This window comes from Prunus persica, chromosome G1 (assembly GCF_000346465.2).
Source record: "Prunus persica cultivar Lovell chromosome G1, Prunus_persica_NCBIv2, whole genome shotgun sequence".
NCBI classification, from domain to species: Eukaryota; Viridiplantae; Streptophyta; class Magnoliopsida; order Rosales; family Rosaceae; genus Prunus; species Prunus persica.
The window spans coordinates 30,755,229-30,778,446 of NC_034009.1; the positions used below are offsets into that span (position 1 = coordinate 30,755,229).

The 23,218-nt window shown below is 39.2% G+C and overlaps 4 protein-coding genes across 5 annotated transcripts; 3 read left to right on the forward strand and 1 right to left on the reverse strand.

Annotated features, from left to right (window-relative positions):
* LOC109946432 (ATP synthase subunit beta, mitochondrial) lies at positions 6,514–10,598 on the forward strand. Its single transcript, XM_020554143.1, has 9 exons — positions 6,514–7,257; positions 7,820–7,895; positions 8,021–8,109; positions 8,242–8,359; positions 8,440–8,543; positions 8,653–8,811; positions 8,907–9,131; positions 9,215–9,526; positions 10,119–10,598. Exons 1-9 carry the CDS (start codon positions 6,772–6,774, stop codon positions 10,230–10,232), a joined length of 1,683 nt encoding a protein of 560 aa, XP_020409732.1. The 5' UTR covers positions 6,514–6,771; the 3' UTR covers positions 10,233–10,598.
* On the forward strand, positions 10,934–13,598 carry LOC18789889 (fruit protein pKIWI502). The gene is made up of 5 exons (XM_007223138.2): positions 10,934–11,729; positions 11,830–11,929; positions 12,029–12,124; positions 12,223–12,303; positions 13,299–13,598. The coding sequence occupies exons 1-5, from the start codon at positions 11,173–11,175 to the stop codon at positions 13,359–13,361; spliced, it is 897 nt and encodes a 298-aa protein (XP_007223200.1). The 5' UTR covers positions 10,934–11,172; the 3' UTR covers positions 13,362–13,598.
* LOC18789645 (protein FAM133A) lies at positions 13,849–16,245 on the reverse strand. 2 transcript variants are annotated; one of them, XM_020554145.1, is made up of 3 exons: positions 16,108–16,245; positions 15,660–15,740; positions 13,849–15,049 (listed from the first exon to the last, which is right to left on the reverse strand). In XM_020554145.1, the coding sequence occupies exon 3, from the start codon at positions 15,022–15,024 to the stop codon at positions 14,020–14,022; it is 1,005 nt and encodes a 334-aa protein (XP_020409734.1). In that variant the 5' UTR covers positions 15,025–15,049; positions 15,660–15,740; positions 16,108–16,245; the 3' UTR covers positions 13,849–14,019. The 2 variants fall into 2 exon arrangements, with proteins under 2 accessions (XP_020409734.1, XP_020409733.1); XM_020554144.1 differs by having other exon boundaries at positions 13,849–15,080.
* LOC18789216 (ALG-2 interacting protein X) lies at positions 16,470–23,191 on the forward strand. Its single transcript, XM_007226952.2, has 8 exons — positions 16,470–17,358; positions 17,931–18,881; positions 19,043–19,132; positions 19,667–19,735; positions 20,067–20,207; positions 20,681–20,729; positions 21,977–22,080; positions 22,319–23,191. Exons 1-8 carry the CDS (start codon positions 16,678–16,680, stop codon positions 22,892–22,894), a joined length of 2,661 nt encoding a protein of 886 aa, XP_007227014.1. The 5' UTR covers positions 16,470–16,677; the 3' UTR covers positions 22,895–23,191.

Genomic DNA, 23,218 nt, shown 5'->3' on the forward strand with positions numbered 1-23,218 from the left:
GTAAGGCTCTAGGGTTCAGTTGGGTTTGCTCCCCAGTTTGAGTCCCAGCAGTTGCAACACATTATGGCCAGAAACTAGTGGCGGATCTATTAAGGTGCAAAAATCATTGTAAATGCTTTAAATTGCCTCTTTGCTCAGCTAGTGGTGGTGTACAGATTATCTTATTTTCATTTTCAACATTTAAGTAAATGTCTTTGTCTTTTTACTTTCATTTATTTTTATATTACTCCATTTACTTAAGTTTAAAATGTAAATAAGGAAGTACCTCCCATTTGTATTCAAATAAAAATACTAGAAAATCAAATTCCCACAAAATCAAAATATGAAAAATCGGTTTTAGTGCAAAATACGATTTAGGCTTAAAATGATTGTTCATTAAGTCAATATATATTTCAAAATAAAATCCTATAAAATCAAGTTTTCTTATTTGACGTGTAAGGAATAAAGCTACCAAAAATTATATTGAGAAAATGATTATTCCGAAAAATCATTTTTCATACTTAGTCAATATTTTTACATTAAACAATTTTTCATGTATGATATGAATGCATGAAGGGACCTAAGATCATTCTAGGTAAAAAAAACCTTAGATGTTCAATCCACAAAGAGTTTTTAGCCTTTCAAAATTGCACCTCTGTTAAAAATTCATGGGTCCGTCAGTTCCAGCGGCATGCTTAGTTCCGCAAGTGGGGATTAGTCGAGGTGCGTGTAAGCTGACCCGGACACCTCATGGTACTTACCAAAAAATTATGTTTACTACATCTAGTTATTTCAGTCACATTTAATCTAGTATCTTAAACGGAGCCAATGAAGGCCCACAAAGGTCAGCTGACCCTTTTGAAGTTCCATAAATAACTCTACATTCATTACTAATTACCCTTTGTATATAATGTATTATTAAAATACGATCCTTCTCAATTTTCCTTTTTTCTTTTTTTTTAATAACTTAAATAATTACTAACCTAAAAGCTGAAGTAGGCAACCTTTGGCACCGCCTAAATTAAACCTATTCTATTTCAAGTTTTCGTTTGCATCAATCATTTAAATTTTTTTTTTCTCTCCAACTCTAAAGTTAATTCTCTACATGAATTCAACTTTGTTTCACTGAATTGTGACGATCAACCTCGTAAGTCTTCTAACAATGTAATTTTTTATATAGTTTATTATATTTTGTGGGTTGTTAATTAGTGATTTCTTTTTATCTCTAATCAAGAAGAATAATATTTATATGATTTCTTTATCATCTGATTTATGAAATTTACTTTTAAAATTGTTATGGAGAACTATTTTAAAAGAAAAGCGACAGATCAATTGTCACCATGAATTATTTTACATGGATTTGACCAAAAAATAAAGAACAGAAGTTCATAACAAAGTTGTAAGAGCATAGCATTTGCATGACGTTTGACTAAACTTCTTTTTTCAATGACCAAATTGAAAGTTCATATAAAACTCACTGACAAAAAAGGTATTTAGCCTACCAACTTAACAAAAATAACAACAAATCTATAAATTATAAACTTTGAGTAATATAATGACCAATTTAGCAAAAAAAAATTATAAATAACCAAATTGAAAGTTCATGAAAAACATAGTGACAAAAAAATGTATTGAACAATGGAAAAAAAAATCTGCCTGACTACACAACCTTGCACACAATTTGTTATTATCTCATGTTTTACATGGCTATCATTACATTCAATATCGAAATCTTTTGCTTTTATTTTGTTCAAACGTCAAATATTTACGTTGTTTATTCAATTCAAATGATTTATCTATTTGATTATTTTAATAAACAAGGGAATATTTTTTTTGTCGATAATAAAAAATGTGATTATAACATAAGAATTACGAGATTCTCTTACATTTACGGGGATGTATTCAATGTTGATTTAAAAGAGTTATAACGTTGATGGAGTTTAATTGAGTTTGACCGAATTCTACAAACTCCACATAGATTTTGACTATTTCGTGTATATATTTTAATTGAGTTTGTTAGAGTTTTATTGGGTTTTATGGAATTTATAGCCCAAAAAAACAAAGGGTTTAGGGGGTGATGATGGTGGTGGTGGTGGCGTTGGTGGTTTATGGGTGGTGGTGGGGGTGGTAGTGGTGGGGGCGATGGGAGTCATGTGGTGGAATAGGTGGTGGCGGTGGCGGTGGCGGTGATATTGATGATGTTGGTGGTTGAGGCAGTGGTGGTGATGGTGAGGGTGATGGTGGGGCTGATAATGGGGGTGGTAGTGGTGGTAGCGGCGGTAGTGGTGACGATGAGGTTGTAGTAGGGGTGGTGCTGGGGGCGGTGACAATGTTGGTGGGGGCAGGGGCGGCAATGATGGTGGCTACAACAGTGATGATAGCCATGATAAGATGGTGGTAGTAAAAGTGGTGAAATCATATATTGAGAATACAAAATCTATGGGGAGAAGCAAAGATTTGTCATGGCCTAAAGAGTAATGCTACTCTTACCACATTTTTATATCATATTGTGTGATAACTGTTGAGGTCCAAAAAATCCACGGTTGGGCCCGAATAAATTCCCGGCCCAATACGACACCTTATTAAGAAAATACCAATTTGGAGCACACGAAAGTTCGCCATACACAAGTCACAGTCCACGTGCCATGCCAAATAAATAATCCGTCATGCTAGGAATTGAGATAAAGATTATAAAATACACTGGCTTTACAAGCCTATGCCAACTAATCATCGTGTCCCTCTTCAAGGACTATAAAATTAAAGCACGCCAAGCGACATGCCATGCCAAGCAGGAAATCATTATTTCACATCCAACCACGCTACAAGCTTAAGTGGGCCCAAACCACTCAAATGCCCGGGGCTTGCTTGAGTGAGTTGTTGTATGAACAGTAATGAATTGTCATGAGGCTCATTGATGGGCCGAGAAATGAAAGTCCCGGGTTGCTTGAGAGCCTTGGAACTCAAGCTCATTTCTTATGCCCAAACATGTGGATGAGTATAAAAGAGAAAATAGCCCATTACTTCAACCAAAATAGCCCAACACTTGATAAGGTTAACCTATTTATTTGATAAATCAACATTTTATCTTAGAAGGCCCATACAATTAGAAAAAGAAGCAGCAAAAGCCCCAATACTTGGCTGGAAAACAAAGCCACGAAAGGAGCCAGTTTCTACCCAGCAAAAACAACTGATCAAAGGCAAGCATCCTCTCTGGAACCCTTCAATTTCATGCTTTGTTCTTCCATCTTCTTCCTCTCTCTCCTAAAACCTACATCCAGAGAGAGTAAGCATCACATCTCATCCCTGGAACACTCTTAAATTTCGAGCCATATTCCTCTATCTCTTCCCATTTTCTCTTATGTCAAGCAACCTAGGAGCCTGACGAAGCTTTCGTCAAGCTGCTGGAAATATACTAAAGTCACCCATGATTTTATCTTCTTCCTCTCTTTCCGATAAACACATCCAGAGATAGCAAGCTTCACCTATCATCCTTGGAACCCTTCGATTTCAAGCCATGTTCTTCTATTGCTTCTCTTTTTCTCCTATGTCTAGCCATTACAGAGTCTGACCAAGCTTTTTTCAAGCTGTCGGAAAATTGCTCAAACCACCCACTTCTCCTCTCTCTCTCTCTTTCTCTTTCTCTCTCTCTCTCTCTCTCCCTCTCTCTCTCTCTTTTTTTTAATGAACCCCTTTAGAATCCATTCCTCCTTGCTTTAAACCTCTGTTTCTCATAGGAAATCACAGCTCTTTCTCTCTCTCATGCTAAACTCATGAATGCTCAGCTCTCATGCCACAAGCTTCTCATGCAAAGCCAAGAATTTATTTGTAAGCGACTACTGGTTTCATTGGTGAAGAAGACCAAAGTGTTTCTTAAGGCTCAGCTACCCTTTCGAAACGCTCTTGGGGTTTGATCATTGAACTCAGACTCAATGGACAATTTCACACATTTAGCTCTTTATAGCAGCCCAGACCCATTTGTAGCTGGCGAAAAAAAAAGCCCCTACAACAGCTTAGGTGGACAACCACATTAATTAATAAATAAATAAGGAAATAAAACCTGTTTGGGCCTAAATTTGGCACACCCAGTCTAAATATCAAAAGCCCATGGCAAAATTGGACAACTACTAGCAATCCCTAGATAAATGGGCCAAAGTTATACACTTAGCCCAACATTGGAAACCCAGAATAATGAAGCAATCTCAGGACCCAAGCATATTTGGGCTTTGCATTTGAAATTGAATTCAAAAGCCCATATCCAAGAAGGACCAGCCTAGAATCTGTCATTTGAGCTTCGAAAAAAGGAAAATCATCCCACAGTTTCAAAACTCAAACTGGGCTTAGCATGATTAAAAGAGAAGAAAAGGCCCAAAATTGGAGGCAAACCCATGTGACTGCCTGAACTCTGAAAAGTCAGCAATTTCAACCGGGTTGATAAAGAGTTGACAAAGGCAGGCGAAAAGATAGGACATCTCTGAATCTCTGCCACTAGAAGATCAAATCCCTTTATATATATGTATATATATATATATATATATATTCAAAGATATTGTTTCTACTCCAAAGAAGGCACCATCTTTCAAGGGATACGCATGTTATCTTTTCTAGAAAAAGATAAACAGGAAACAGGGAGTTGTTCAAAACTGGAAAATCAAACTAACCATCACAGTTTGAGCTCTCACAAAGGGCAGTTGGAATTAAAGAGGGGTTAGTTTCTCTTTCAAAAAAAACAGGGAAGTGATTGTCTTAAAAACTGACCATTGAGGGCTTATCTGCCAGAATTGATAAAAACTTTTTTTTTTCTTTGCATTTTAAAATGAAAGATCTTTTAAAAAATTTTGCCGCCCATTATTAAAAGTAATAAGCCCCACTCCAAAACATTTCTTATAAATGTAAGAGAAGGTGAACAGAGCACACACACAATCAATCAAACAACCAAAAATCAGTCAAAAAACAAAAACTCAAAATGATCACCTGATCTTTGAGAACCTTCAAACACACTAAAGCAACCTAAAGCTCATCGAGCCACAAGAAAGAAGTCAGCTATAATCCAGAATCTCTAACTTCAGTTCAGTTTCAGAGAAATAGTCATTCAAAGCGAGATTTCTCTCGTTTCAAATTTGGTTCAACACAAGCCAAATCAAGCAGAGTTCGGGTTTTTATAAATATGAAAACCTCAACAAATTTATGGAAAGCCTTGATCAAGTAGAACAGGTACTACAGTGCAGTTCTAGCTCAGTAATCATCAAGTCCAGCCATTTTTGCCCTTTCCAGACTGAAGAGGATTCCAATTTTGCCCATTCGAAGAGCCTTCCAGGGCTTGAAATAGATTGAAGCTCTGCCAAACTCAAACGTTGGTACGATTTATAGCTGAAACTCGACAGTTGAAGTTGCTGACAGTCCAGTCCAGCACAGGCATACCCAGTCCAGCCGGAATCAGAAGCTTCTGTCAAGACAGAAATGGAAGTCTAGCCTTCTTTTTGTCTTTCTAGAGTTGATTTTTTTTTACTGTAGAGTTTTGTAAAAGTCAGTTCCGCCTGAAAACAGTTCATTTTCTCACTATCTATTCTGACCAGAATTACCAACTTTGTACTGTGAAAAATTATGAAATCCTCACTAGTCTGAAGCAGGAAAAGAACTTACTTGGGAGATATTCCTCACCCAAAATCACAATCGTTTGTTTAGAAATCAGTAACTTGGAGCGCAAGTTATCTATTTTCAAGAAGTCTGCTAGGATTTTTATTGCTAACAGTGGCACGCTCGCACACTAAAGAAAGTTGACTTGTTGACCAGTCAATGGTTTTCAAGGCAATGATAAATTTTACCCTTCCATCACAGGAACAAACACAAAATGGGTGAACAAAATCACAAATAATTTTAATTGATACGGATGTTCATCTCAACTGCTACATAAGGTGATATGAGAATATGATAAGAGTAGCATTATTATGGCCTAAAATAGTATATAATCAAACGAAATTCACCAATTTTTTGTATTTCCTTTAAAAAATTAATAAGGTTTTGAATACACTCAAACTTTTATAAAGTTTTTTAAAATCGTGATTGAATACATCTAAATTTGAATGGAGTTTAAAAAGTATAAATTGAATACACCAAAAATGGTATAGACTTCTATAAAATCGTGATTAAATACACTTTTAAACTTCGTTAAAATCTTTTAAAATCCCAATTGAATACACCCCCTTAGTTTGGTAACAATATAAATTTTTTATTTTCGCATTTTAATCAATAATACTATCAAACTTGAATCAACAATGGTGTCTAAAAACATTTTGACTTTCTTGTTGTTTGTTACCTAGTTTAGTGGAAGTGTGGAATGAGCACACGAGGAGAGGGGGTCATGCGAGTAAGCTGCAAATAGTAAAATGTGTGATTATTAGACCAAACGCAAAACGACCTGAACATGATAGCGCCGATGCGGGAGACGGAGCGTTTTACTGGCATACACCATACATTTCACGACATCAAATCAAATTAAAGAGCGTTATCAGGAAATAAATAAAATAAAATAAAAACAAAGAGAATAAAGTGAAACATAGGGAGTGTTTGGCAACGACCTTATAACCTCCACCACCCATCCTCACGGAGATGCCGAAAAGGTCAAAATGAAAAATGAAATCATAGGAAAATAGAAAAAATGAAAAAAAGGGAAAAAATGAAAATAGAATATTCCCATTTTGGGGCTCAGTAGCTGTACATATAGCATTTGCACCTGGCTTCACAAACCCTAGTCTCTTCTTTACTCTCCCATTGTCTACCTGAAGCCCTAGCAAAATGGCTTCGCGAAGGCTCTTATCTTCTCTCGCCCGGTCCTCCGTACGCCGAGCACCTTCTAAATCTCCGATCTCAAGCCCTAACCCTAGAATCGCATCCCCATCGCCATCGTCTCGATGCGCTTCTCCTTACGGCTACATCCTCAACCGCGTGGCCCATTACGCCACCGCCGCGGCTGCCGAGACAACGACGGCGTCATCATCCCCTAAAAGTAAGGACGCCGGGAAGGGAAAAATTACCGACGAATTCACCGGGAAGGGCGCGATCGGGCAGGTGTGCCAGGTGATCGGAGCCGTTGTCGATGTGAGGTTCGAGGAGGGCTTGCCCCCGATCTTGACTGCACTTGAAGTGCTGGACAACTCGATCCGGTTGGTGCTTGAGGTGGCTCAGCACTTGGGTGAGAACATGGTCAGGACCATTGCTATGGATGGTACTGAAGGGCTTGTCAGAGGACAGCGCGTGCTCAACACCGGTTCTCCTATCACTGTAAGCTATATATACGATTGTTTCCCGGTCCGCGCTTACTGATTTTACCTCCTAGGCCATGGTTGTCACTAGATTTGATGAGAAATGTTAGGGTTTCGTTATGTTTGATGGGAAACTGTTGACTTTGATGCTTTTATGAATGGGAATGTGTTGGGTTTTGATTGATTTATGAATTGTTGCTGGGGTTTTCAGATCTGGAAGTTATTATTGTTTTTCTCTCTGGTACATTTTCTCTTAGTAGAATCGTTGCTGAGTGATTTACATTTCTGGCTTCTGCTGTTCAAAGCTTTAATATTTTAGGCCCTTTTTAGGGTTCAAGTAATACATTGACCGTTAGCTATTAAATTTAAACATGTCTTCATTGGCTAGATTTTCTTCGGATTTTATGTGGTCAAATTGTGATCTTTTCTTTGGCATTTCCCTTTTTTGTCTATAATCTAGATCATTCAGCACTCTTTTTTGTTGTAATTGATGTGTTTATTTTTTTGAATTTAGTTTCAGTTTTCAAATTTGTTTTTCCTTGAATTCTGACTTATATTTTGGTATTTATTTGCCTTTTTAGGTGCCTGTTGGTAGGGCTACCCTTGGTCGAATCATGAATGTCATCGGAGAGCCCATTGATGAGAGAGGCGATATGAGTAAGAAATTTAGAAACCTTTAAAAACAAATCACTTGGTTAAGTAGTTGTGTGAATAGTTTACTGCAACATGTCAAATACATGCCACGCAAGTTTCTGACAATTTCTTTGTGAATACTCCAACAGAAACCGATCACTTTCTGCCCATCCATAGAGAAGCTCCTGCCTTTGTTGAGCAAGCAACTGAACAGCAGATCCTTGTTACTGGAATCAAGGTATTTTGGTTTTAACCTCTACTATCTTTACTTGTAATAGCATTTGATCCTCTAATTGCTGTATTCCCTTCCTTTAAAGTAGATGTTATGTGCTCTAGATTCAGTTTACTAAATTACTGGCTTCATATACAGGTTGTAGACCTTCTTGCTCCCTACCAAAGAGGAGGAAAGATTGGGTTGTTTGGTGGTGCTGGTGTAGGAAAAACTGTGCTTATTATGGAACTTATCAACAATGTTGCAAAGGCTCATGGTCAGTTTTTTGAATATATACATGTTAGTACACTGGTTTGTCCGTGTTATTGTTTGTTTACATCTCTTTTCATTGATCAGGTGGTTTCTCCGTGTTTGCCGGTGTTGGAGAACGTACTCGTGAGGGTAATGACTTGTACAGGGAAATGATTGAGAGTGGTGTCATTAAGCTAGGTGAAAAGCAGGTAAAGACACTGCATTTCACTTGCCACCCTCTCTCTACACATTCATCACTGTCTGCGTTTTCTGGAAAGTTATTGCTTACTTGCTCTTCTTCCTTTTCTTTTTCATCAGGCTGACAGCAAATGTGCTCTAGTGTATGGTCAAATGAATGAGCCCCCTGGTGCTCGTGCTCGTGTTGGTTTGACTGGGCTGACTGTGGCAGAACACTTCCGTGATGCTGAAGGGCAAGATGTGCTTCTCTTTATTGACAACATTTTCCGCTTTACCCAAGTAAGCGTGGTTGCTGAGGAACTATTAAAGATTGTTTGTCCTCAGACATTGAATATTGTTAGTGACGCTATGTTTCTTTCTGGCCCATCCTGCAGGCAAACTCTGAGGTGTCTGCTTTGCTTGGTCGTATCCCATCTGCTGTTGGATACCAACCTACTTTAGCTACTGATCTTGGAGGTCTTCAAGAGCGTATTACTACCACTAAGAAGGGTTCCATCACTTCTGTCCAAGCTATTTATGTGCCTGCTGATGACTTGACAGATCCAGCTCCTGCCACCACCTTCGCTCATTTGGATGCCACCACTGTGCTGTCACGACAGGTCTGACATCTACATGGATTAATTGCAGTTTATCTTGCCAAGCTATATTTTCAGTAACCTTGTTGACATTTTGAATTGAACAGATCTCTGAGCTTGGTATCTATCCCGCCGTCGATCCTCTTGATTCCACATCTCGTATGCTCTCCCCTCATATTTTGGGTGAGGAACACTACAACACTGCTCGTGGTGTCCAGAAGGTTCTTCAAGATTACAAGAATTTGCAAGATATTATTGCTATTTTGGGGATGGATGAGCTTAGTGAAGACGATAAGTTGACAGTCGCCCGTGCCCGTAAAATTCAACGTTTCTTGAGCCAGCCGTTCCATGTTGCAGAGGTTTTCACTGGTGCCCCTGGAAAATACGTGGAGTTGAAAGAAAGCATTACCAGCTTCCAGGTATCCCTGCCTCCTCTCACCCTCTCTGTTCTGTCTGCATGTTTCCTCATTTCTGATATTGAAGTTTTGTTTATTATTTTCCCAATTACTGGTGGAATTCCTCTCTTGGAGAAACTATTAATTATATAGTTCTTGTTTTCCATGATATTTTACTATAACAATTAATTATGTATGTTTTGAAATGATGGAGTCATTAAAGTATTAACAGGAGAATTAAGGTTTGCCAAATTCAGGATGATAGAGGATGGGGTTTTTTTTATGTCCATCAAAGTCTGTTCTAATCTTTGTTATCTTTTGATAATCATTTTATTCAGGATAAGGACAACTTTTGTTTTTGGTTGACCTTTCGGTATCTGTTAATCATTTAAATCTATGCTTGATGCTATCTCAGTTTATTTCTCTCGTTCTCCACAAGAATAAAGGCCATGAGTTAACAATGTTACTTACCACCGAGTCACCCCCTTAAGTTACACCCATCTATTTTCTGCATGCATGAATAGTACCAATGTTTAAATTTGGCTGTTTTTGACTTGATGATATAAGGACTAGTGAGCGTGATTCATGCTATGTTTTTGTTATTTTATTTTGACAGGGAGTGTTGGATGGAAAGTACGATGACCTTTCAGAACAATCGTTCTACATGGTTGGAGGTATCGAGGAGGTCATTGCTAAGGCAGAGAAGATTGCCAAGGAGTCTGCTGCCTAATCTTCTTCCCCCATCTCACCTGTTCCTTTTATCTTGATAATTGCGAAAAACCCAAATAATTTAGATGCAGCTGGCATTGCTAGCGGACAGGATTTTCATTTTTGAGAAACAAAGTGTATGAGCATTTTCCATTTCAGATTTAAGCATATTGCAGAGTGTGAGAGAAATGGAGCCAATGGGCCTAACCCCTTTTTTCTTCTTGTTCAATAAGGGGAAAAAGAAAGAGGACTTGTAAATTTTTTTTTTCCTTTTCTATTTTGAAAAATTGGATGCGATTGATGTTAAGTTAAACCCTTGTTCATGTGAATTACTTGAGAGTTGCGGGCTATGCCTAGCCTAGCTGTTATCCAATTTGCTTCTTGTGTACTTCATATGCATAATCCCTTGTTTTGTTTTACTACGTGGAGTTGTAGAGTGGCTGGTTAGGTTAGCTGCGATATGCAAATAATTTCGACTTCGATTATGTTATTCATTGCAGACCTGTCCTTGTTCAATTTCTTGGTTGTGTGGACTCAAACCCAGCTAAACGGTCTTTTAACTTGAATGTCTTCATCCACACGCCCAACAATTGATGCCCTCGTTCGTTTGATGGTTTGGCTTGGATCGTTTGGTGGTCTAGATCATGGATCCGGATCCCCTGCATCCTCTGCTCATGACTCTTGCCCGTTTTAATTGAAATCAAATAGTCTAGTCCAGTGTCTACGTCACAACGAATTGCTTTATCAGTTATCCTCCATAAGCCCAGGATCTCCCAAAACCAGTGCCACGTGGACACGCGACTATCCAAGTCTAACCTCAACCCGATCCAACCACGGGTTCATCACTTGACCTTTGAGATTCTCGACTGTCTGTTGTGTCATCACCTGCTTTGGCGCCGGCCTTTTCCCACCGTAGCCCCCCGACACAAACATAAAATCCTCCCAACCCAAACCCAACAGCCATGTCATTTACAATCTTCCAACCCGCTTCGGTGCCCCTCCTCCACTCCCATGCGCACCTTAGCTCACCCCTCCCTCCCATGTCTATCTTACGCCGCCTCAACCCCAACCACCTAAAACTAAAACTACGCCGCCACCGCTTCGCCAGTGTCGCCGCCGCAGTACGCCAGGACACCGCGCTCTGGACCCAAGCCCCACTCTCCGAGATTGAACCAGCGGCCGAGTCGCTCTTCCACGTCCGCATCGACCTGTCCGACGCGCCCGACCTCGCTTCGTCCCACACGCGCGCTGGCCAGTATCTCCAGCTTCGCGTCCCGGACGAGTCCAAACCCTCGTTTCTGGCCATCGCGTCGCCGCCTTCGTTGGCGGCGACAAAGGGCGTGTTCGAGTTCTTGGTGAAGAGCGTGGCGGGGTCCACAGCGGAGCTTCTGTGCAGGCTCAAGAGAGGGGACGTCGTGGAGCTAAGCCAGGCTATGGGGAAAGGCTTCGAGATCGATCGGATCGACCCGCCCGAGAAATACCCGACGGTTCTAATATTCGCCACGGGATCTGGAATAAGGTCAGAAGAAAAAAACATTATTTGATTTTAGAGCATTAGGGTGGATTTATTTGCTTATTTACAAGCGATTTGACATGCCACAGCCCTTGAATATGTGCAGTCCAATCCGTTCTCTGATTGAATCGGGGTTTAGCGCCGATACAAGATCTGACGTCAAGCTCTTCTATGGGGCTAGAAACCTCGACAGAATGGCTTATCAGGTTTCTAGACATGAAATTCTATTTATTTGTTTTCATATGCTCAATTTCAATTTATGACTTTTGCGTGATTGTGGTTTTTGTTCCTCCCAAATCTTATAGGATAGATTTAAGGACTGGGAATCTTCAGGTGTTGAGATTGTGCCAGTATTATCACAGCCGCATGATGGTTGGACGGGACAAAGTGGTTATGTGCAGGTAGACCTGTGCTCATGCGCTTCAGTGGGTTGTAAGCTTATTTTGAGTCGTCTCACTTTGAACTGCCCAAATAATGCTTTCTATGGTTACATTTTCAGGCTGCTTTTTCCAGAGCCAAGCAAATTTATAACCCTCTTTCTACAGGTGCTGTTTTATGTGGGCAGAAGCAGATGACTGAGGTACCTTAATGTTCTATTTCGCATTTGTAAATTTTTTGGTTTGCGTCTCCATGTTTGTTTGAATCTTTCTGATCATCCTCTGGGTTCACATTTTATCTTGTGGCCGCTACATTGGTAATAAAAAAAAGTTATAATCGACTGAATGTCTTGTGTTTGTCATGTTCACACTCATACATGGACTTAAAGATAGATATTGTTCTGTGACCTATATAATTTTGAAATCTTACAAGGAGCTAGTCTCAGTCCTGATCTGCGCCAGACAATGTGCTACCATTGTCTTGTTTACTAGTTTGTCCCACAACTTAGGTGTAAATAATTTATTGCATTACCATTTATTTGGTTAAACAAAAGTACAAAGATCAGTTTGTCCTAAAGCTTTATCTTGTTCCTTATCTTATATGTTTAGAAGGACCAGTAAATAGACGAATCTGTTGATTTTGAAATTAAAGTTTTATGATCATGGTCCAAGTTTTTGTGGTTTCCCATGATATCTTTATTTCACACGGCTTGCTGCTATCATTTAAACTTTATCACATTTCGTTGGCATCTGCATAGTAGCTTGCGCCAATGTATCTGTCTTTTGCTTTCGTTACAGATATGATGTTTGTCTTTTGGCATTGGTTGATATGGTCATGATTGTTCATATAAACCAGTTCCACCCTTAGCAGTCAACCAACTGAATTTGCTTACTTTAGTGGATTACACAATCATTGTTAGTCAGAAAAATAGAACTATGTGATACATGTAAAGAGAAATGTAGATAAAAGGAATTTGGGCGATGACCAACTCCAGTGAGTGAGGTGTCTTTTGTTTAAAATAGTTGATGCCTCATTTAGTTCTCATGTCTGTCAATGTAGCAAGTAGTGCAAGCTAAGCCACTCTCCATATGCTGCTATAGACTTAATTCTGGTGTTAGCTTCAGCATTGTCACTTTGATCTCTATCGCGATCAAGTTTCAAAGCAGACGTACAATTTGAAATGTTTTCTCATTGCAGGAGGTTACCTCAATTCTTATAGCAGATGGAGTCTCCAGTGAAAAAATACTGAAGAATTTCTGACTAAACCATCAAAATCGATTGTTGTATCATTAGTACTGAGGGACAGTGTATTGATTTGTTCCCCACTGCTGAGGATAGATTATCCTAAGCTTGGAAAAAGAAAATAAATACAATTTTGAGATTCTGACTTGCAAGCATCTTTGTAGTTTGTATGTCAAAATTGTTAATGATCGCTCCCAGAGGATAGAATTATGTATGTCAAAATTGTTAATGATCGCTCCCAGAGGATAGAATTATAAAATTTTAGCTTCGACATGGAAGGAACTTGCAAGTCAACTTGTTCTGAACTTTTAAATGATATTAGCCAATTTTTGTATTGATATCAGAAAGTCCGGTAAACTGATTTTAAAGGCTGTAACGTCACATAGACGATTTAGATACATGTCTAGACGTCAATCTACAAGTTTTCTTTGGTGTAGTCACATTTCTAAAACACTTAATAAGATCTAAATTTCCTTTCGGAGGAAAAAGAATTCCACTGTGACAATTTCAAATAAAATCCAACTCGTTATTGGAATATGTTAAGAAAGAACAGGCATCTCAATTCAAGTGACAAGTTAGGGTACAAATTCAGGCAACGTTACACAATTTAGTTTTCTGCAATCAAGAATTGAAACAAAGTAAACAAGACCAATACACTGAAGTGCTAACCCGCATTTTAAAAGATAAGCCTACTAATTTTATCCTCGTGGGCATCATTGTAGTTGTTATCAGTTGCATTTCCTTTAGCATCTTCTATGTGCTTTCCATTGGGCTCAGGATCTCTGTCCTCATCTAAGTGATGGTAACGATGTTTGTGGTGATGATGGCAATGGTGGCCACTTCTCTTGTGCCTCAACTGTTTACCTGCTTCGTCATGGTTATCATCTGATGACTTTCCTAAAGATCTGCTCCTTCTGTCGTGTAAGTGGGAATCAGAGTCTGCTGACCTAGAATCAACACTAGGTGATCTTGATCGCCTATGACGTTTACGGTGTTTTGCGTGCCTTTTCCTTCTAACATCACCATCCTCATAACTTGAAGAATCAGGAGAAAGGGATCTCAACTGTCGGTGGCGTTTGTGGTGCTTAGAATGACCCCTTCGGATTCTTCTCTCATCCTCATCACTGTAAGAACCAGAAGAATCTGAATCTGACCTCTGATGGCGCCTGTGGTGCTTCGAATGACTTCTCTTGACTGTCTCAATATCATCATCACTGGAAGAATTGGAAGCACCAGAGTCTGATCTAGAATCATGATGTCTGTGCCTTTTGTGGTTTCGCTTCTTCCTCTTCCTATTTCCTTCGTAATCACTCTCATATTCATCACTGCCTTCATCACTTGAGCTTGAAGAATGTCTCTTTGGCTTTCTCTTGGATTTCTTCTCCTTCCTCTTCTCACTGTCACTTGTATCTGAGTGAGCGTGCTTCTTGTGCTTTTTGTGAGTTCTTTTACTTGACTTTCTTCTACCATCACTGCTGTCAGTGTCACTATCATTATCAGAAACTGACACAGATCTTCTCTTATGCTTTGAAGATTTCAGCTTCCTCTCTTTGGCTTCAGCATCAGCTTTTGCCTTGGCAGCAGCTTCTAGTTTCTGCTCCCATTTCAAAGGGGCTTCTTTCTTCTCCAAAGCTCTTTTCTTCTTCTCCTCAACCAGTTGCATGAACCTCCTGGTATCCATTTAGATATAAAAACCAGCACAATATCTGCATGTTTGTATGATGACCGGAAGTACATCTCACAGAAGAGAAAAAAAAATGTTAGTTCCTTAACCATAGAGTATGTTCAATAACAATCACAACCTTGTTTTAGAATCCCATATACGAAGATGAATACTAATGCCAAATCAATGAGTGATTGCTTGATACTCAATGTCATTCAAAATGAGCTAACAGAAAAGAACCTTAAAAATAATGTTCTCTTTCCCTATAAAATACCAGGCATCACACTTCAGTCATAAATGCCCTCCTTCTTCCTCACATCTTAACATTCATCATTTTTAAGCCATACAGAAAATTCAGAATAACAAATATCCAACCAACATATGAACAGTGACTAATTACTCCAGAAAACCTGGTATATTACCCACTATGAATCATTCCTATCCTAGGTTAATCTACAAATCAGTATCCACCAAAATACCTAACAATAACAATTGTTACCAACTGAAAGGTTATGGCACTGACACAAGTTTACAATCAAAACGAAAGAATGCAAATCCATTCCACCAAGAATAATACACACGTAAAGAATGATACTTCTCACATTAGAAAATAAATGGAACAGTAGTTCAGAAATTCAATTCGGCTTTCTTACCTTATCCGGAGAAAACCCACAGCTCAAAAGACCAAAGTCCAGCCTCAACAGCCCACAGCTGCAGGTCTACTTCCAAACTGCCTGCAAGGTAATGACGTAATTTTTTTGTCAGATATCAAAAACCCATTCTTTAATCTTTAAATTATCAAACAGTGACAGAATATAGCTGAAGATCCATTTTTCACTAAATATATTTTCTTTCTTTGCATCACAATGAATTGAAATTTACTTTCGGCAACTATAGTTCTTTTCTCAGTAACCGAGTCAAACCCCAGAATGAACATACATATAATCCCGTAATTTTAATTAATTAGACGATCAGATTAACGATATCAAAACCCCAAATTTTACAACAGATCTTATCACTAAAATACAGAATTATAAACCCCTAAACTGTCAATGAATTGGTGACTGGAACGAGGTCATAGGATTAGCAGAAGAAACTTACCTGCAAGATGAGAGAGAGAGAGAGAGAGAGAGAGAGAGAGAGAGAGAGAGATCGAAGGACGTAATTCGTGGCCTTGGAAGAGAGCTAGGGCTTGACTTTTGGCTTTCCAGAAACGTCTACGCGTTGGCCGTTGGGGCCTTTGAGGGGTGTATAAATACAGGGACGCGCACGGCACACCGACTCTTAATTTTTTGCAAATATATAATTTTGATTTTGTAAAATGAAAGGACTATAATGCCCCGCTAGTAAATCAAATTTCCCTTTATGTTTTTTACAGAAAAAAGAAAAAGAAAAGTTTGTTTAAATAAAAATTTTTTTTTTACCAAAGTAAAATGGCGTTATAGAACGAATGTAGAAATCAAACAAAATCACAGAAATTTCCATTTTTAAGTTTCCTTTGTGGAGAAGGAAAAGAAAAACAACCCGCACAAGGCAGAGTGGCAGACTGACTTGGTCAATTTCACTCGTTAAAACTCCCAAGTCTATATTCTTCACCATCTTCTTCTTCATCTTTTTCATTTATTTTTTCCTTGAATTCATCAAATCTCAGCAAACTCCGAAGTCCCAATAATGGCGTCTTCAGCCTCCACATCAGGCACCGCCACAAACGTCATGCTCGCCATCTTCGAGAAGAAGACGACCCAAATCGATCTCTACCGCCCACTCCGCAACTACATCGCCTTCAACTACTCCGAACGCGAAGCCCAGAACCTCGAAGACGATCTCCAAACGGTGAAACAGCTCCGCTCCGACCTCGAGCGCCAACCCGACCCATCACTCACGACCCGCCGCGACCTCCTCCAAAATTACTACAAAGCCCTCTGCCTCGTCGAGACCCGCTTCCCCATCTCACCCGATAAGGATCATATCAATACCATCACTTTCGTTTGGCAAGACGCCTTCAAAAACAAGCAAAAGGCTTCCCAGCAGAACATCCACTTGGAAAAGGCTGCCGTTTTGTTCAATTTGGGCGCTGTGTATAGTCAGATTGGGCTTTCCTACGATCGCGCCACCGTTGACGGTCGGCGGCTGGCTTCTCACGCGTTTATTGCCTCGGCCGGGGCGTTCGCGTTTTTGCGAGACAATGCGGCGACCAAGGCATCGATTGGGAGCTCGACGACGGTCGATTTGTCGGTGGAGTGTGCTGGGATGTTGGAGAGGTTGATGCTGGCACAGGCGCAGGAGTGCGTCTTTGAGAATACCATAGCCAAAGGGAGCACGCCGGGTGTTTGCGCGAAGATCTCGAGGCAGGTGAGGGTCCTATTGTATCTATTTGATTGATTTCAAAGTGGGGTTTTCGAGTGATTGGTGAAAACGATTGAATTGGGTTTTGATAGACTAGGAAGAACTTAGAAGTGTGTTGGTAAGTATTGTGTGATTGGTTGAATTGCAGCATATGGGTTTGTTTGAGTAGGCGATTCTGCTATGAAATGTTAATTTTCTTTTATTTCACAAGTTGTGTGCAGTGGGGATTACAGACGTTATTTATTGTAGAAAAAAGTGTACTTTAACTAAAACAATAGCAGGTATGAAATGGGTCTTATGGCTATGGCAAAACCGATTGCTTCCTGTATTCTGTTTGCAGGTAGTGGATTTTAGCTGATTTTTAGCAAATATCATATTGACAACGTTGCACTGAAGACTATATACTTCATTGATATTCTCGGAATTGTAACTTTTAGTTTCTTCTGAACTACTATGTTTTGGGTCTCTCCAACGTGATTAAATCATACGATGGTAGAGAAATTAAGTTTCATATTTCTATCATTTTTAATGATCCGCTTGGTTTGCTCTTAATTGATTTGACATGGATGTGGTTATAGGTTGGGCTGTATTACGAGGAAGCTTTAGCGGCATGCAATGTTCCGCCTTTAAACCAGCATTTTGACAGGGCCTGGATCTCACACATGCAGTTAAAGGCAGCTCTCTTTTATGCAGAAGCTTGCTATAGGTATGGTCTAGAGCTGCATGAGAAAGAAGAGATTGCAGAAGAAATTGCACGGTTAAAGAGTGGGATCAGTGCTTTATCTGAGGCTAAGAAATCCACAAAAGGGGCTGCTGCACAGATTCTGGATGCAATTAGCAAGTTAGAGGCCAATCTTAACCGTAATCTGGAGAGGGCTGTGAAGGAGAATGATAGAGTTTACCTCATGAGGGTTCCTTCCCCTAGTTCCTTACCACCCCTTCCAGCATTTTCCATGGTGAAGCCTTTGGCGATGAATGAGGTCTTAGATGCGAGCAAGGAGAAGATGTTTGCCAGTCTTGTTCCAGATAGTAGTGCTAAAAATCTTTCCAGATACACTGAAATGGTTGATGACATTATCAGAACACAAGCAGAAAAGTTGCAACAAGCGAGTGAACTGACCAGAGTGAGGCTCAAGGAAATGGACCTTCCAGAGTCTATTCTTGCATTGGAAGGGAATTTTACTCTTCCTACGGATCTTAAAGAAGATGTGGAGGCAGTGCAGATAAGTGGGGGCCCTGCTGGTTTGGAAGCTGAGTTACAGCAGCTTAGGGATTTGAGAAGGGTGAACCAGGAGATTCTGATACACATTGAGGAGCTCTTGCAGAAAGAGGCAAGAGAAGATGCTCAGTTTAAAAGCCAATTTGGAGCCCGATGGACGAGGCCTCAGTCAAGCACTCTTACAAAGAACTTACAGGATAGGCTAAACAGGTTCGCAGCTAACTTGAAGCAAGCTGCGGATAGTGATGCTCGGATTGAGCGCTCAGTCAGAGAGCATTCAGCTCTCATGTCAATCCTTGATCGTCGTCCGGTAATTCTCGTTCTTTTTCTTATATATCACTTCTTCTTCTTCTTCCTCTCTCTCTCTCTCTCTCTCTCTCTCTCTCTCTCTCTCTCCAGTGGAATTGAACTTTTTTATCTACTGTTAGTGCCATGTATTTGTAAATTATTTTATGTTGTTTTTACTCTCAGATTGAATCTGCCCTCCCAACTCTGGCAAGGCCAATAATGTCTTTGGATGCCAATGAAGATGCTATTTTGGGGGCCCTGAAGCAGAGCCTGGTAAGTCTTCCCCCTTTTGTAGTTCATCTCTATAAGGGTTACATGAGTTGACTTATATGGTTATTCCTGTATGTTTTAACATATTTCTGTTATGCTCATTCTTTTCTTGCTGGTGGTCCATTCCTATTTTCTTTAGATACTTGCCTAGTTGTGGTAATTTTTGTAATAATTTAGTGGATGCAAGTGCTAGTATTTTTGTAAGGTACTGTTTTCCATCCTCATACTTGCTTTCAAATCATTGTAATGTTTAAAAGAAAATGATTATAACCTCATGACAGTTTAGTGGTTGATCTCATACTAACGAGAGTATAGTTATAATGTACTATTAGTTTAAATATCTGTTAAACTGTGTATGTGTTTGTGTATGCGCTCATGGGTGTCCCATATATCTATTTGTATATATAACCTTATATGAAGTTGACCCTGTTGTATTGTATTGGAAAATAGGTTAATTTTGTGCAACCTTAGTTGGTTTGGTCATTGTTAGTTATGTAATGAATACTTTTACATTTTAAATTTTTGTGCTCAATGCAGAGGCAATTGGAAACTCTTGGTGCTCAACGAGCAGGTCTTGAAGACATGCTTAAAGAGATGAAAAGAAAGGTGCATTGATTAGTTGATTAGTTGATTATATTCGTTTTGCTTGTTAATGCCTTTATTGTTCTTTCCTCCCCTCTTTTTGTGTTTTAATTTTCTTTTCTTGAGATGCCCTTTTTCTTACCTTATTCTGTTATTAACTAGCTGGATTGATTTCCTGAAATCATAAATAATTCCTTGATTGGTAGATTTATTCTTACTTTGATTTTGGATGCAACTTTTTGGGAAAAGTTTCTTTGCTACTGTAGCACTTCATGGATGAGCTTTTTCAATCGTTATGATGCCTTGGTTCTTAAGTTTAGTGCTTTGTTGGGCTTATATTTATATATGTCCTCAGGATGATATACTTCCTAAGTTGATGACCTCAACTGGCTCCTATGAGGATCTGTTCAGGAAGGAGATATCAAAATATGATCATATATGCGAAGACATTGCCCAAAATATTGAGGCTCAAGAACAATTATTGCTGCAAATCCAGGTCTATTTCTTATTTAATCTTAGTTGGACTTTCATTTACATGTTTCTTCAATATCATTTTTTCTACTTATTTTGAATTTTCAAAAGAGCAATTTTTTATATTGTGGTTGAGAGGGATAAGGTTTAAATGATATGCTGGTCCAAGGTTCAATTCCTTTTAACATCTTGGAGGAGGTCTTATGAGAGAAGACACACACACCCACACACACACTATCTTTTTGGATAGTTGAGATGGATGTGTCAGATTAAGCTACGTGCTATGGAAACTTCTGATTACCCGTGACCTGTCAGTCATTCTATAGTTCGAAAAAACATGTATAGTATTCCTTTGAGTGTGACTTTTACAGATATATGTAGGGTCTCTAAATATTAGGGGACAAACTTCATCTTCTTATATAATATTCCTAAATAAGTGGAACTGGATCTAGTTCTCTATACCCATCTCATGATCAAAATGATTGTTGCCATCTGCAGGCCCAAAATGATGAGTTTGCTGCCATCTTCAACCTTGAAGATTACAAAGGTGGGCTTAAATAATAATTAAAAAAAACTTGTTTGTTATGGTTTATATGCTTTAAGGTTCATTGATGCATTATTGAATGAGAGTCATTCAAGTATGTTAGTACAATCAAAGCTAGTTTTGAACTGGAAGTCTGGATACTTTTATTTTACAAGAATGATCATAACATGAATTCCAATGAGGTTTGCTGGTCAACAAAGTTAGTTCATTTCACCTGAGGCTTGAGACAAGCACAAGTACCAGATGTCCTGTTTCTTGACTATGTTAGATGAACTATGGTTATCTGCCTTCTTGTTTGTTTACATGCTAGATTTAGCCTACCCCATATTGACCATGATGTGCTTGGGCTGGGTGAGGGTGCTTGTCTAGCTGTTAAGGTTCTCACTGATTTCTCAACCTGGAAACTTTCTTTTCCTTTAGGGGAGGAGACAGTGACTATCCAAAAGTCTCCGCATTGAGATCTCAATCATTTTTCTTATAATTCTTAGGGAGATTCACTATTATACCCAATATAGGGGCCCAAATTATTTTAAAAAAAACCCCATATGAAATGGACTTTAGAAACTCACCCAAAGCCCATTTACAACATAACAAAGAGGCTTTTAACTTCTTATAAATTAAAAAACTGCCATTGATTTCTTAAAACAAGCCCAACCCGAAAATCTCATAAAAAACCCAAAACGCTCAATAGGGCATCAAAGTAATTTAATAATTAAAATTAAATTCAATAGGGCCAGCTGTCATTTTTTGGGTTTGTTTATATAAATTAAATGGTGTAGGGTTTATCTATATCTTTAGTGCTAAGAATGGGTATATGACTAAATGTCTCTAATTTTCCTAAGCTGATTATCATATTAACTAGTACAGGAATATATGGCAACTCAGGAATGCTTCCTACTCTTCACTTTGTTGGAAGGTTGCATCATTTATTCACAATCTGGAATGTTGCGTATTCAAACGAACTCATGTCTTTGTCACGTCCAACATGGGTGTTTTACATGCTTATAAGATGTTTCTCAAATTTGCATCTGTTCTTCTTACCTGTTCTGCTGTCCATGTTGATATCTCAAAATCTATCATTATAAAAGCGTTCTTCTATGTTGGGTCTTTTTCTTTACTCTATGTTTGGATGTGTTTGTAAGAAGGTCCTCCAGCTTTGTTACGGCCTAAAGTTTTACTTATTTAATTTTAATGGATTGCGTTCTTATTCATGCTTGTTTTGTTTTTGATTCCTTCTCAATTTGTCACAGCATCTCGTGAGAAATGTTACAAGCAGATTCAAGCTGCCATAGCAAAGTTCCGTGAAATTAAGGACAACATAAACGAGGGGTTAAAGTTTTATGTTACTCTCCAGGTAATTTTCAACAGTGTGCTGTGCACTTTACTTTATAGCTATTCGAGCACGCTATTTTTGTAGTTATGGTTTGATCTCTTCTGGTGTCTTATGTGAGAGCATGCTATCATCTTCACATGATTGTATTTGAGAATTGTCTCTCTGACTTCATGTTCCGATGTTGTGCAAAAAGAGTCTCATTATCTGAGGCACCATAAGCTTTGGTGGGTGGTTAATTTGATTTTTCTGTTTTCAACAGGATGCAATAACGAATGTAAAGCAGCAGTGCAGTGATTTTGTGATGACTAGAAACATCCAGTGCCAGGAAATGATTGAAGATGTGCACAAACAAATGGCAGGCCTCAATTTCCAAGATGCTAAAAGCACAGGCACATACAACAACAGCTATCCTTCTGTCGGACATCAAGCTCAGAGACCTGTTTCACAACAGCAAACAGATCCTCGTCCTCAAACACCATACTACCATCCTCCTGAGCAGCCAGCAATGGCTGGGTATGCTCACCCTCCCCCCTATAGCTCGACGCAGCAGATGCCATCTCCTTATGTTCTGCCACCTCAAACTGGTAGTCCATATGCACCTTCTCAAGCTGGTAGTCCGTACCCACCTCCTCAAGCCGGTAGTCCATACCCACCTCCACAGGCCCAGCAACAGCCACCTGCAAACCATGACTATGGTCAACCTGCTTATCCAGGGTGGCGAGGTCCATACTACAATTCCCATGCACAACAAGCCGGATCTCATCCTCGACCTCCTTACACCATTCCAGGTCAATACCGCCCTCCTCAACAGGGTGGCTACTATAAGCAACAATAGTGTAGGCGCCCGTACCATGCGCCATATAATCTGATTGTTTATGAAGTGTTGTTAATTTTGCCGTTTGGATGATTTCCCGGTAGAATGAAGATGTAGTCATCCGAGATTGTATAGTCTATATAAGTCTGGAATATTTCGGGGTGACTGACTGGTGGTTTGCTTGATGCCTTCATGTGAAGTGCATGTCTCTCGTTCAGACATTTTTCAGTGTATAGCTTGAGCATTTTTAAATACATGTTGTAGACGTATAGAAATAATGAATTCAGGTATTTGAACTATTATGGCCAGATTTTATCATTTTATCTAGAAATACATTCAGTTTTG